At 43.8% G+C, this 15,960-nt stretch overlaps 1 protein-coding gene and 1 long non-coding RNA gene across 2 annotated transcripts; both read left to right on the top strand.

Annotated features, from left to right (window-relative positions):
• Positions 1-389: 389 nt before the first annotated feature.
• LOC135812526 (uncharacterized) lies at positions 390-2,496 on the top strand. The gene is made up of 2 exons (XR_010552838.1): positions 390-650; positions 1,155-2,496. It is a non-coding gene; the product is annotated as an uncharacterized LOC135812526 (long non-coding RNA).
• A 6,548-nt stretch (positions 2,497-9,044) lies between these two features.
• On the top strand, positions 9,045-14,969 carry LOC135812525 (uncharacterized). Its single transcript, XM_065325858.1, has 3 exons — positions 9,045-9,529; positions 11,375-11,629; positions 13,907-14,969. Exons 1-3 carry the CDS (start codon positions 9,079-9,081, stop codon positions 14,434-14,436), a joined length of 1,236 nt encoding a protein of 411 aa, XP_065181930.1. The 5' UTR covers positions 9,045-9,078; the 3' UTR covers positions 14,437-14,969.
• The last annotated feature ends 991 nt before the right edge of the window (positions 14,970-15,960 follow it).

Raw genomic sequence — 15,960 nt, 5'->3', positions numbered from 1 at the left:
GGATAGAAGAAATAGGCCATGATTCAGAATCACTTGGGACCGTCAGATACTTTTCCTGGACCGAGCCACTCGGAAAAAACCTCACGCCGACGGACGCAGTTGTGAGGGAAAAAACGGGTGTGTATCCCCAATGGCGATTAGGCGTCATGTTGGCATGGCAAGCAAATCACTGCAACAAGTGATAAAGAAGCAATGATAAGATGCACAGAAATGAATGTGGTAGGGCAGGGACACTGGCGAAACTCAAAACTGACTGAAGAAGTCAGGAAAAGAAACGACAATGAAGAACACACCAGATGCCATATTTGCAACTGAAAATGTTTCGCGAGATATACAACTACATTTGAACACGTCACATTGTTGCTTGTATGGTATTTCTTCAGACATAACGGAGGAATCAACAACTACACTGCGATCCGCTGAAAGTGTACCAGTTCCGACTAGCGGCAACCCACGTCCCACATCATCCACACGTATGGCCACAGCATCCAGATCTGTGCCCACAACCTCTAAACACAGTCCCATAGCAAGCAAGAATAATCCTAACCGACCAACTATTGCTTTAACCACAACACAATCGACCGTTCAAACCACCGCAGCCCTGGAAACTATCGGCAAAGGGATTGTTACAACCTCCAAAGCAATGTCAAGTAAGAGTAAAGTTACCATCAAGCTTGTTTTTAGCCCGCAATACCTCTACCTGATTTGCTATTGAGATATGTACAAGTAACACACAAAAGTTGGCTCGCTGTGGGATATGCCGAAGGCGATGCCAAGGCGAAGCACATTATTATAGCCAGATAATTGCGCTCTGCTCAAAACAGGCAAAGAGCGCTCTATCAAGTTCAGGCACACTGCCTCTGCGTAGCCAGACGATATTTAACAATAATTATATTTAACAATAAAATCATGCCAAAAGTCTACGCATGGTATAAAGTTTTCATTGAACACAGAATTTGAAACAAATGATATGATGAATTCACTAGCGATTAATAATAAATATCTTCAACCAAAGTCCTAAACGTGATCGTTTCCAATTAAAACCTCACAAGCCACTGATTGCTTACCTCTATGCATCCTATTTCGTAGAATATTATACCGCATCAGTGGGATGAGCGTAGCGTTTTCCCTGGCTTGGATATGTTTTCTTCCAGCGGATACAGTTTCGAGTCCAACTCACCTCACTACTGGGCCCATTGGATACAGTGACTCGAGGGGATTACCAAACACAGCAACTTCATCTACTGACATGGACAACGACAATCGCAACGGTGCGTCAACGCAAGCAATGACTACAATGTGGGAGTCTCAACCGTCTTCTTTACTCAGTCATGGCGCTATAGTGGGCATTTCATTGTCATTCGTTGTAAGTGGACTCCTATTGGCAATGCTCTTACTGCATAGGTATCAATCCGCCAAGAGGCATACGGAAAGCAAGAAATCGCCCAAACCTTATGAAGCTGTACAGATCAATTCAGATGCAATACCTGATACCAACCGCGAAGAGATTGCCATTTACGGAACAGTGACAAATCGCACCTCGCCATGCAACGAAACGTCAGGAGCAACGCAAGGTTACAACCAGTCCATCCTTCCCATGTACGAGAGCACTGCTTATGTCACCATCACCAAGAAATCATGTGATCTCACGGAGAATTCTGCTTATGGAACCAACGCGGATGCCAAATAAATATCACTTAGAGCAAGAGTGCGATAAAATACCCACTTGTTTTATCGTGTGCATACACGCACACAAAGTAAGGTAACAAGGTTTGCTCCAAGAACGTTTTCAAGTGACTACCGTCAGTGGAAAATGTTACTGATTGACAACACTGAATGAAACATGATTATAATACCCTCAGGTATTGTCTATGCAACATGCAGAACACTAAAACATGTGACTACATTTTGTAAACAAACACTGCTACCTTAATTTTGTGCGTGTGCGTGGGTGCGTGTTTGGGTGTATGGGCGTGGGTATGGATGGGTGTGGACATTAAGGCACAAATAGTTGTTTTATCGAATTGCTTAAACTGTTGTCTCCTTGCCGCCTTTGTATATAGCAACAATGTAACGTGTCACAATCTGACATATATAATGACATTTACACCTACCCTACCACCATTTTAGCTGCTCACCTTTGCGATGCATCTAGCAACTGAACCCCATTAGTTTTGAATCATGCATTGATAATGTTGTAACTTGTCAGTTTTATTGCTTACTTCGCATATGGCATTCACCATGTATGGATGAGAGGTTTCACGCAATAGTCGTCTTACAGCCGTCACAGAGCACCCCGCATCATTCGTGGTAATAGTCATATAGTTCCATGCCCATAGGCAATCATCAGCCAACTATTTGAGCACTCTACCGAACTGGAAGACTCATTTTCCATTGTCCTCTTACAATACTTAGGAAAACCAGAGGCCACATGCCACGTACTGCTCTTTTCTCTCCGAAACTCAACACGTGCAAGCCAGATATTTGAAATTTCAATTTGTATTTGCTCTTACAATACGATCATAAAATTGAGAACTTGTTTGCTTGGTCTACATCTGCCTCTCCTTATTGGATGCGCTCCGTTCATTGTTATGCTTATGTGTCCACTGTTCGTGTACATTGTTCAGGAGGGCGTTATAAGGGTATGTTCTATGGAGATGTACCACAACACTTCTAGAATGGGCTCACGAGTGTTCACTAGTTCGTGTCACAGGAAAAACTACAAACTTATACTAGATTGGACACGTGCCTATGATCCGCATGATGCCTATAGTTTTTGATGGCATATGGACAGAGCCATGAATAAATAAATATCAGTATAACACAGCAAAGAAGAGCCTAGCAGGGTTATATTGTGTGTTCGGTAAGTTATTTTAGGTATAACTTGAGCAAGCTGTGAACTATCCAATGCAGGCTGCGGCTGTCTATAGTCAGTTTCAAAAAGATTAGCAATCCTGGCGATCGCCCGGGGAGTTTGCCGTCTTACCGTATGACGGCTCGAGCGCTGCCTGGAAAAACTCACTGTGAACTCGAAGAAATATTCCGCGCGAAAGCATGAAAAATGACAACTCACTGACGTCGGTACTCGCACATGTTCCTCTGGTTTACAACAAACGAGTTCTTCCTCGCATCGATATGGAGTCAGAGAGGACATGTCGAAAGTGTGGCAAATTTTGACGAGCGGGATGCGTCCGTTTTGTGACCAAATAGATTCTTTGAGCTGCCGCGGATGCAATTTACTCTCACGATGTGACGAAAACGGCATCGACACAGACTCATTCCCAAGGCCTTGAAGTGGCAAAGCTATCCGTGTGACTTCGACGACATTTTGAGAAAAGCAGACGCCTGTGAAAGCTGATAGAAGATAGCGTTGACTCCTAAATTCAAATAAATTGGTGATCTTCAAATACTAAAATAATTCTCAAAAAGAAATCCATCGATCGATGTGCCGGTGTATTCAACAACACGTATACGTAGCTACAGCGCAATGACTTCCGTGTTCACTCACACGGTTTCAGTGTTGTGTGTGTGTTCACAACTTCACATGGCGTGAGCCAGTCAAGTGTCAGTCAGTTCGGCAGGAAACGCGAGCTCCAACAACAAGTCGTTTGGCGCAGCCACCTAATCCTTCTTTGTCTTGTACCAGCGTGATCACCAAAACAATGAAAAAATGAAGAAAAAAAGTTTGACTTGAAGATTTGTTGGGATTTGAACTCACAACTTCATGGTCAGCAGACAGCATTCATAACCACAAGGCCAAAAAGGAAGTGATAAATCGTGGGTTTTGATAACAAATCGATACTGGCTTCCAGGGCAAATTATAAACCATGGGAAAAGGCCAGAAACCTGGCCGAAATACTAACTCCTTAATGGTTGGTTCAATTGTTCCGAAACCTTCACAGAACAATTTGCCGTGTCCTAACAAGCCGTTTTATGTACTTTGTTGTCCAAATTTCCCTTATCTTCATACTTTTTAAGACCCAAACTTGATTGCTAATCTTTTTGAAACAGACTGTAGAGTATCAACTTCAGGACGTAGCAAATCCCAGAGCTCCACCAATACCATAATACAGTGTGCTCTACTCCTCTCTTTACTCTGTGTATAGGCTCCTACTCGCCCCGTAGAGTACCTACTATTTGTGGGGATGGGGGGGGGGCTCTGGTTGTGTATTTGAAACCCTTTTGCAAGTAGAACAGTATACCAGTGAATAGCTGTTTGACCTGAATTAGATTCGTCAACACTTCTGTCACATCCGAATTCACTTTTCACACTTTCTCTTTTCCTATTGTCCATACACAAAAAATTAATAGGAGATTCCCTAGATAGGCATCAGGAGTTTGGGTTATCCTGAAACGAGAGAGCTTGGAAGCTCAGAGCACTACGCTATGCCTTTACGGCTACAATACCCAACCATACCACAACGAACTGATCGGCTACATCATTGTATGGCAAAAGGTTTCCATCTGTTTGAATAACATGCATGATGAGCTACAATGTAGGCAAAAAAGCATAGCGTAGGGCCCTGAGCGAAAGAAATAAACTTTCTCTTTGCATTCGAGGGTAATACGACACCGTCTACCACCTTGATGACCCAGGCAAAAAGCAATGGGATGTTATGAATATTTCATTTCTCCTGTTTGTTTTCTCACGACATAATCTGGGATTCGATTCCGCACTATATCCCTGTATGCATTCCCCCATACACTGCGGATACATACAGTAAACTTCGCTAATAGCGACTACGGATATAACGACAATTCGCGAATAACGACAGAATTTGCATGCTCAGATCGCGTGCAGAGTAAAGTCCCATCCCACTGTAATACATAATGAGACCTCGGGTATAACGACACTTCGCGAATAAGGACGCCTTATTGATGCCCTGCCGAGTGTCGTTTTAAACGAAGTTGACTGTACTCATTCTTCCAAGTTGCTTCACGTTATGATCTAGCATTTGAAATCCCTATTTGAATATTGTAGCCAGCTGTGGTTTATGGTACAGTACGGGACAGGTACGGGATAACGTATTTTGCATACTAGTAGCTACGGGAATCAAGACTATTATTTGTCAACGCATTTGCAATGAACCGACTCTGCACAGTTACATAGCACCATGCCCAACACCACAATATGGCTCGGGGGTTGCAATCAAAATTCAGGTTGTTCCACATGGATCAGTTGATCTCCGGTTTTGGCGCTCTGAGGACGCAGGGCGTACACGTACTCTGTATTGCATGGTGTCCTGTCGTACATGCAGCTGGTGACAACTGACACATTCATTGTACTGTTTATTCAAGCATGGTTAGCTGCACACTCTGCACACATCCCGTTTAGTCACAATTAGTCACAAGATGCATCTTGTTTGACCTACCAGGCTCAACAGCTTGTTCCCAATGATTGACTGTAAGGCCATACAGTCACCTCAAACCATACTCCATGATCAGCAAATCCATATCATTATAGCGATATTACCATGTGGTCAAGGTACAGTAACAGAAGTGTCCAGGAACGGCCAATCGGTCCTTCGGTTCAACACGATTGCCAAAATTATTTAGGTACGTTATAAGTTTCCTTGGTCGACCAGACTGAAAACATGATGGGCAATTCAACGATCAAGCGTTGAATACCAAAGATGCTAGGTACCTGTATACCCAAACAGCATACAAAACGCATTGCGTATTAAACTGTTCTCATCTACCCCCAATTTATTTATTTATTTATACAATTTGCCATAAGCCTGACCACATACTTTATTATTTTTTCGCCCTGGTTGCAAATTATTTTAGTGCTACGCAGTGTAAGGATAATTTCTGCCCTTGTCATAATACACCACATGTAAACCAGCCGCGTTATGGATCACACCTTTACAGCTGGCTGATGGCTGCTGCACGCAGGATTAATAATTCGACGAGACAAGCCTGTTTTCGTGTCAGTTCCTCTACTATACTAAGTGATCGCCATAAGATAAGACGACTGCAGGATTTTCAATGCACAAGCAAGTCCACAAAAAATCGGTTTAGGGAGATCTTCATCATTTCCAGTGATACTTTGTTCGTCCAGATCACAACACCTATTATGCTCGACTTTGGAGGCAATAAATGACCCTGTGACAGGAGCCGGTATTGACCATGCAGATTCTAGTGGCTCTATTCCTATCTGGTAAGACTGGTATACTGTTCTATCTAGAGATTAGTCATCTGAATCGTGATCGAGGCAGTTACCACTAACCTAGGGTTAGACTACATGTTTGGCAGCATTTGGAGTGATCCAGAGTGCCTACATCATGCATTACTTAGCGATACCTTAACTGCTACCGTTCAATCTCCGAAATTGCCTAGAACCCCGTGCACAGCGTTCAGCTTCGGAAATTTCTTCCAAAGTGCCCAGTTTCAAACTTTTCTAGATTCTTGGGCCAATTTTATACCGTAGATATATGACCCGCGCTCTGCGAAAACCGACCTTAGGTGCTTCGTAATTTTTTCGAGAAAAAGAACAAAACGTCACGATCTGTCGATTTTTGAAGATTACAAGGTAAGAGTCATGGCGGAACGAAGCAGAAGACAGTCGCTAGCTCAAATTGCTGTGGGCTTCTCTCCCGAGGTTTTAGCCGAACTCCTTCACGATGAATAGTCATTTTTTGGCCTGGTCCAATCGCAGTTCTGATGACAGCAGTGCCGAGCAGAGTCGGGTGTGGAATCGCAGGACGTAACGCTGATCGAGCTGGACGGTGATGCGGAGGAGAATTTCGATCAGGCGTCGTTTCTGCCACCAGCCCAGCCCCTCAATGCCGGCAATAAACAGAGTGCAGACCAAGGAAAATCGGTTCAAGTACTGTCTACAATCCAGGAGGCGGGTGAAAAGTTTGACAAGCACTGTAGGTGTTCCGCACTGGTGCTGTTTCAAGAGCGTGACACTTGAAACCTTGCTTACACTTACAGCACACACAGCGCAGGTCCTGATCAAGACAGAGCGCTGCTTGTGTGTAGGCTGAAAACTAGACGTGCTCAGGAGACGTGGTGAGGCTACCCAGCTAGCGCGTCCAGGATGCTGGGAGGTATGATAGATGGGGTTCAACAATACTACTCTGAACTACTGAAGTACTGTCAGTGGCTGGTGTGGAAGTCATGTACATGCATGTCAGGAAGTCTTTGTGTATGCCTCCAGGATCAAGGCCTGGGTGCTGAAATCTGTGCAGGCTGCTGTCAGTGCAAGTGAAATCAGCCCAACACAGGAATTGAATGAACTCTGGAATGCACTGCCTGTGGAAGATGTTGTGGAGCTGAAGCATTTTATAGAGCATTATGCTATGCTAGCATTATGCTATAGTTCATGGCCTCCCTTAACCTGCGGCTCCACATGGGCACAACAAGCCAGTACCAACCTACATGTATTTGCCCAGTATCACTACGAGGAAGCTTGTTCACCAGGCGTTCACAAACCCTGGTGGCAAAGCTGCATACAGTACGTTTGGCAAGATTTGGAAAAGAGACTGCCATGATTATCACCGATTACGAAACAATGTGTGCGGCAGATGTAGACATATCTAGATGTTCTAACTCTCTCTCTTTTTCTCTCTCTTTTTCTCTCTCTTTCTCTCTCTCTCTCTCTCTCTTTCTCTCTCTTTCTCTCTCTCTTTCTTTCTCTCTCTCTCTCTCTCTCTCTCTCTCTCTCTCTCCGCCATTCCTCTCGCCCCCTCTCCCATGGTGCTTGCTGTGTACGCCGATCCCGAGACCCTTGGTCGGGGGAGTCCACTGCATCTCACCAGCGCAGCTCATGTAGCGCCTACACACCCATTGTTGTCTTTTTTGTTCCGTCTTCGTTTTGTCTTCCCCTTCTTCCGTAGGTATGTGCAATGTGATAAAAAAAAATTAAAAAAAACCGTACCAGATAAAACTATCAATATCCTTTAACCCGGCATTGATCCTAGCTTCTTCACTACTTTGCACCTGCCTCTACGCATCACTCTGGCTGGCATATCCTCAAACAAAGCCAAATACCTCTTCCACCAGATTCGTGAGCAACACCATCCACAGAACAGAGATAGAATGTGTCTATCTCCACAACAGGAAGATCCAATGCCATCATAAACCTTTCCTTTTGAGGATTATGACATACAGGTTTAATCTGCAAAGTTTGGTTGCAATCATGCTGCTTGAATTCTCACAGCATTGGTTCCAAAATGTAACATAAAATCCTGGATTTTTGCTATTATTCCTCCAAATATTGCAGGAAAAGTGCAAAGAAATTGTCATAGTATCTAACTGAATATGTATGCAATCCACGTAAAACTTCACCAGAAGTTGAAGAAAGGGTGATGGGTCAACAATCCAGCACAAACTCAATTTCACTAAAGTAGCACCTAAGGTCGGTTTTCGCAGAGCACTGGTCATATTGTTCATGCCCATTGGAATATCCTATTCAATATTAACTAGACTGATGAATTCCTGGTGAGTGGAAAATCAGTCAGAAGGAATATGAGTGACAAGAGCAAGTAGCGTTGTTGGGACTGCACGGTGTGGGCATATACTGGCTACTGTGAGTAGCGACTTGCCGACTGAGAGCTGATGACACAGAAGAAGTTGTTGCAGTATCCAAAAATCTGTTTGACTTAAATTGCATGTAGAGACTTTAAAGTCGTATGGCCGCAAATTGTGTGCCGTCACGAAGATCATGCTAACCATAACACACCTGCGGCTGAGTGGTGTCGATCTCACCACGCAACTGTGTCCACGTCTTGGAAGTCCATGGTCGTTATATCCAGTTTCAGATGAACGGAACCCATGTGATGAAGTATCCGGCAACACAGCATTCTATGTGAATTGCCTTTGAAACAAATAAACTCCCACTGGTGTAATGATTGCCTCGCGGCATGACACACGGCGTCATAACCAACCTGAACTCCCCGTGTGAACTGCCTGCATTTAGGTTTGTGTCCACATGTCTTCTCTTGGGCAAACGTTTAGAAAATGTTTATTCAAATCGATAAGTAATAGCTCTAAGAGACTCTTGGTTTAATTTATGTAGGGCTATGTGTAATCGTTTCCCATGGGCAACAGTGTTACACAAGGCGATGTCCAATGAGAGTCTACTACCAGGAGCAGATGAACTTTACCAGCGCTGGTGGAGTCTTGTACTACAGTGGGTCAACCAAACATTACTCGAAGTGGCGGGAAGTGGCCAGGGGCCAGACAGTCTCTGCTACGTTTACGCCTTCTTCATCATGCAACATGGTAGTACGGTATGTGAACTTCTACATTAAAGATGGATCAGCCTGTCAAATAGATATTCAAATTATCCGCGGACCCAATATGGAAACGTGGCACCGCGTCTCTTATTGTCGCACCAAGAACAATTCATGTCTTCGATGGCATGTTCTGGATACACTGTCATCTGATCTAAGAGAACAGTGTCCAACGCCATCTCAAGTGAAAGTCTTCATCAAACCATTGTTGACGAGAGGTACAGTTCGCCAGTGCCATATCAGTGCAAACAGATACAATCTCCCTATCATCCGTCTCTTCATGGAATGTAAGTGACCACTGGTAACATTGTAACTCATTTGAGAAAGTGGAAATTTTCGCAAGGATGACAACAGACCCACGCGGTTTTCAAGTAGTTTGGGTTTGTGCCAATTTGCAGTATTCGGCCAGGTGAGCATGTGATTACTCTCCTTAGGTGTAGCACATCCACAGGGGGGGGGGGGGGGGAGGTGAACGGGGTTGAGCATTTACGATTGGCCATTAACAACTTAGTTACTCCATCCAGGGATGTTGCAAGCTTCAGTCATGAGGGTAGATACCAAAACAACTAAGCTGAAAGTGTGAAAAATGGGAATATAATATTTATGAATAAGCCCCGGCTCAACAATGGAGCTTTAGGAGGCTAAATTTGTGCTCCCAGAATACTACAAGATGTAGTGCTCTCCAAGGCAAAACATCATTGGAGAGACAAAGTTGTAGTGACACTCCATTTCCAGCGCGCAAAACACATCGCGAACACCAGGCAGTTGAGCAGCATGAGTCAATGTCTCTCATAGCGGTGCTGAACAAACGCTCAGGACGGTTGAAATGGAGTGTCACTGTTTTTTGGGGATTAATAGAAATGTTTGCTGGCTGGATGAGTACTGAATGCAGTCAGTGCAGTGGTCTCGGAGCACAGATTTCATTAGCCTACTCAAGGGGAACTGATAAAGGGGAAACTTCCTCGAAACACTGTGTATTGTTCAGGGTGTGGTGATTTCTTCGAGGTTTGCGAGTGGAATATTCGATGGATTTTTCGCCTCCTCAGGAGGGGGAATTCCCCGATGCACTGTGCATTTAGCAGGGAGTGGTAATTTCTTGCAGGTTTGCGGAGTGAAAGGTTTGTTTGACTTCTCGTCTGCTCTAGATGGCAGTCGTGAGTCAGTCAGTGGGATTTAAAGTCGGCAGGAAAAGCGCGAGCTCCCACGTAGGAAGCGACATATACTTCTCCCAGTTTCGCCAAAGTCGAATCAGCCTTCTCTTCACCTTGTTGAGCTAGACGCTCAAGAAGAAAAAGCAGACGACATCACTTGGATGTAAGGTTCAACGGAAGTTGCGTTTCTGGAAGCAATTATGCCGCTTCATTAAAATATTTAATTTCCTTCGAGGTGTTAACAATATTTGGATGGATCAAGATAAGGCAAATAGATACGAAATACAATTTGTTTCATAAAGGAGGAACAATTGTACCAAGTGCTAAGACACTGGGCAAAGGTGTGGGAATGGAACATGGGTAGCGTTCATCACGATCATTTTATGCTCCTGACTTTTAAAAAGGTGTTGATGAAGCCGTTGTTTGTAGCAAAAGTGTGATCCCATGTATTCTCTTAGTTATACTTCAAAGCCAGTGATGGATTTGCCTACCCCTCCCGTGCTGACGTTGAGCCCGTTTTGCGTTGTCCCTAACACCAGCCACTCAGCCTACGCCTCATTTTTACTATCTATTTTTTACGTTTCGCTTCATAAGGTTTCTTGGCAGTCCCCTTATCGCCCACATTTTCACTACTCGAAATGATACTACCCTCACGCCACCTCCCAAACCAGAGGCCAAATATTCAGTAGTCTCTTTCCTCCCCATTCATACCTGGGCCAGTATGAACAGTCTCTCATGTCTTGGTGCTGACCGCTTTAATGCACTACCCGCTATCATAAATTCCGTGGATACCTTGCCTGGTTTTCGCGCTACCTGCTTACAAGTTCTCCTTGGGTACCCTGTAAGAAGGCCTGTTAGGTATACCCAAGTAAAATAACAAAAACTACTACAGTATAACCCAGTGATAACCCAGAGACATGATATTCATAGAATTTACTGAATTTTGTGCATATGCGGCCCTTATTCATAACATTTCTGCAGACACTACAGACGAAGAAACACCTACTCTGGCATCTACCGGTACTATACGCGGACCTGTTCCAACTAGGTTCAAAGCCAATCCTACTACATCGAGAAAAGTGCTCACAACCTCTGGATATGGTTCTTTAGCAACCAGCTACATACCTAACAGATCCACCATGGATTTGAACACAACAAAATCCACAATTGAGGCGTTATCCGCACACTCGACAACAGATGAGGAAATGGTCTTGACAACACTCAATGCAAAATCAGGTACGAGGAATTTTGCACTCGATTATTTAAGCGTCCGATTCTCCTACCTTATTGTCTATGTCCAAAGCCAAAAACTTTCTTCCAAATTATTTTCCACTCATATTTTTGGGAATGCAACAATAACAAACCTGACTGCAAACGAACAGAAAAAAGCGCGCTTATTTCAATACTGTCTTCATTCGCACCAAATACAGAACACGACATTATGAATTCCCCATCTTTGGCAAATCTACTCAACTAGGTACTGCTTCTTCGTCTTTGATGCAAAATAAGCAACATCTGGTTGGTATACAAAAATCCACATGGAGATAAAAGTTTAACAATGGCTATGGAAAGTATGAATGCTGCAGATCATGCAACATGACAATTTGTTCGAAGATTGAAATATTGTGCTTCCAGAATCGATTTTCCAGCTACGATCATCCGTGAAGATACGGAATTAATGTGATCAAGTGAAAAATCAAGGTTAAAAATCCAAGAAAATGTGACAAATGTTGCATAAGTATTACAGTCAGACATCGCTTGTACGGTCTAGATCCCTCACCCTCCAGAAGAAAATCGTTGGTTACCTATTTACAGCATATGCCACGCATACATACGGATATGTGTTAGAATATCAGGTCCCCCGCATCTCCGGATATTGTGTGGTAATGGATGTGTGCGGTTAAACGATGTCTCACTTTATAACAATTCAAGACTAAGATAAAGATAGAATGTCAGTGTGACAAATGGACGTGAAAAGCAGAAACAACTCGTGAACGAGGGGTGTAGACTCACGAAAAACCTACGTGCTACAACATGTTTGTTTCCCTACAAAGATCAGGCTTATGCGTACGAGAACAAAAAGCTTCAACGAACTTCACCTGCTGGACATAACGGGCACGACACAGTACAGATAAGTGGGAATCGTCATACACGCTCAAACAATCGGGAAGAGATAGCAAATACCAAAATACAGATGACTTATTACGGACTTCACCCTCATCAGCTCCATCATCTTCCTTGGAACCTGACTCGTCATTAGGCTTTCCCCAAATCGGCTAGTTTTTTCGCCTATCCGGCTTTTGCTTAGCTCAGAAATACATCAGATTCGGCTGCAAAATGAGCTGACTGTTCGAAATTCGGCAGCAAAATAGGATTATATTGGAAAATCGGCTAAACCCGTGTTGGCATATTGGCTTCAACATTCGTGAGATATTGGAAATGCAGCTCTGCTAGATAGAAATGGCCACAGCTGTACGTTGTGGGGTAGTATTGTACCAATAACGATCTTCCTAATGGGTAATGTTCGTTTGAGAAAAGGTAAAAAGGAGAGGAGTCACAGGGCCTCAACGCACTAGTACTACACGTACTGGAGTAGAGAACGCGAGCGGTCATGATTGCAGCTACATCATTCGTTCGTAAACTTGGGGAACTTGGTCCGCGGCATCGTTATTCAACTAATCTTCACCACCAGTCAGTCTCATACCATCTGTGTTCCCCTTGCTACGTCTTTCCCGCGCCTCTATCCGCAGCTTATCAACGTCTCCAAATTGTGTTTCATTTTTTTCTTGCTTCTATAATCCTTCGCTGCTCCACGTAGCCCTTGGCCTTTTCTTGAACATATTTCCGTTGTGTAACTCGCAGTCGATCTGCGCAGTATGTGGACCAATAGCTAAAGCGCTACAGTGTGCTGCAGCGCCCGAGCAACCAGGTACGATGAAAAAGATGTGAGTTCAATTTCTGTGATTGACGGTACTGTCGCTGTTGCCGACTCCACCCCAACCCAGCGACCAACGGCACTGGTAGTGATGCCCGTGGCGGAAAGAGCAATCGCTGGGAAGACACATTCAGTTGGCTTAGCCATCCACCCCTCCTCGTCCTCACTGTGTTTTCAACTCACTCCGGCTGTGTCAGCGGTAGAAACGAAACACAACTTGGAGACGCTCATGAGCTACGGACAGATACACGGGAAGAATGTTGATGAACGGGAAAAAACACTTACTTGGGTTTTAAACCTTTGTTGTCCATTTTAGTTCCGTACTTCCACTGATGATCGGAGCGTGAAAATCGATTCTGGAAACACAAAATTTCAAACTTCGAACACATGTAATGTTGCAGAATGAGGTTTGCGGCATTCATACTTTAAAGCGACGTGTAGTATCAAACTCGTTGATAGAATTATATCTGCAAATAGACAGTCAAGTGACAAAATTACCCCACTAATGACGCAAATTTTCTTAAAATACACCTCAGCTTAATGTTATAACCTTCTATTACTCTCTTTTTAACCTGCAGATTTCAGTGAGTTCCGTATCAGTTCCAGCGGAAACAGTAACAATACTGGATCGTCTAATAGACCAACATCATTGCCACAGAGAGACGATTCCGATCCCAATGTACCATCAACGCAAACAAGGACTACTTTGCGAGACTCTCGTGGGCAATCCTCACTCAGCCAAGATGCCATAGTAGGCATTTCGTTGTCAATCATTGCTAGCGGACTCCTATTGGCAGCACTCGTACTACGTAGGTATCGATCCCCCAGGAGGAAAACGGAAAGCAGGACATCGCCCAAAGTTGCTAATGCGGAACACAGCGATTTAGTAGACTGTCCGGATGGCACTGGCACCAGCACACAGGAGATTGCCATTTACGAGACAGTGCCAAATGATGCCTCGAAATGCTCCGAACAGTCAGGAGCAATGATGGGTAACAACCAGTCCATTGTTCCCATGTATGAGAGCACTGCGTATGTCAGCATCACCAAGAAATCGTGTGACCTCACTGGAAATTCTGCTTATGGAACCAACTCAGATACGAAATAAATAATACATGTCACTTTTGGCATGCCCAATGACAGTTGAATTGGCGTCTTTCTACCCACCATTTTGCTTTGCGACGTGCATTCATCACGTTTCCAGTCTTAACACTTCCTTCGCATATGCATGGACCTCTGTCCTCACCGTTATTGTATATAATTAAGTAGTTCACACTACTGATAAGGGTTAAAGTGCATAGTTCATTTGTCGAAATTTTACACTGCAGTGTATGACATGATAGTAGATTTGCATATCTAGGCTTCTCACCATAGGATCATAAAATAACACTGCATTACACTGGATTTACCGGGTGTTAGAGGCCGTTGTGAGTTTCCGTCGGGAACGGACAAGATACTTTTTCACTTTTTTAACAACTTGGATGCTATCAGTATGTTACAATTTCACTCACGTTATCGCATACATTCGTTTCACTCCCATAATTATAGTTTTGGCTCTCACTTTCCTGTAGTATTCGACGTGCAGAGACACTTTTCGCTTTCAAGGAGGCTTTTTCTGAAAGAATGCTCTCTAAGGCTTCAGTTCTTGCTTCGAGTGTGAACCTTATTTTGGCCGTCACAAGAATTCAGCGTATTCTTGCAGTTTTTTTCTTTTGTTTCGGCTTGTATTGGACCAATTAGGCATGTTTATACTTCAGTAAGTTTGAACTGAATATGTCCATGCGTTATGAAAATATTTATATGTTCCCAGAAGGGAACTTTGGCCGGATCGCATACCAAAAAGACCCTGGTTTTCATGAAGGGAAGATGCAATTATGATATAATGGATTATGTTGCCTTCTAAGTGTTTGTGGAGCAATGCAAACATGAACAAGCAGTAATGTAGAAGAAAAATATGTAATAGTCGTCAAGGAGTGTCCAGCAATGTTTCTTAGTGTTTTCGTCTACTACCGTTCGCGTCTCGAATACACCGTGGTATTCGATCCACGATCGAAATGCAGTCGAACTCCACACTTAGAACAGTAACATATCGTGGTTTGTCTGCACCATTTAAAACGACATTGTGTTGTTCACATTCTGTTTGTCAAACGCCCTTGTATTGCACATCAACAGCAAGACACTGGTGGTTCTGGGCGGGATCGGCTATAATAAAATAGGACGTCGATCTCGGGATGAAACTGGATGTAGGACGTCGGCTTGGGGCTCGTCGCTGCTTGAAAAATTGGCACTCTCAGATCAGTTGTAAGACTGTGGAGCCAGACAAAAAGAATTACACTGAATCTCTCAAGATTATAGGTCTCCGATCTAATGTGGGCCTTGTCCGTATCGCGGGTATCGCGCGGTACTTACTCTTCAAATAGTGTTTAGAGATGTACAGGGTATGTATATCTCGCGATTGGCAAGTTGGTAATGCTGTAGTGATCTCGTGGTGATCGTGAACGGATTTGTCCAGTTCAATTTCAGGACGCCTATCGTAAACACCAGACTCAACACACTCAACGCGTTGCTCCAGCGGGTTGGTTTTTTTTTTGCCGTCGTACTCACTATCAACAGGACAGGCACCGACATCATC

This window comes from Sycon ciliatum, chromosome 3 (genome assembly GCF_964019385.1).
Source record: "Sycon ciliatum chromosome 3, ocSycCili1.1, whole genome shotgun sequence".
Taxonomy (NCBI): domain Eukaryota; kingdom Metazoa; phylum Porifera; class Calcarea; order Leucosolenida; family Sycettidae; genus Sycon; species Sycon ciliatum.
This window is presented reverse-complemented; position numbering and strand designations above follow the sequence as displayed.

Bases quoted from the DNA above. Each gene is read 5' to 3' on its own strand.
- LOC135812525 (XM_065325858.1), top strand. From the start codon at position 9,079: ATGAGAGTCTACTACCAGGAGCAGATGAACTTTACCAGCGCTGGTGGA. The intron at 9,530-11,374 runs GTAAGTGACCAC...ACATTTCTGCAG, and splicing joins CATCCGTCTCTTCATGGAAT to ACACTACAGACGAAGAAACA. The intron at 11,630-13,906 runs GTACGAGGAATT...TTTAACCTGCAG, and splicing joins AACACTCAATGCAAAATCAG to ATTTCAGTGAGTTCCGTATC.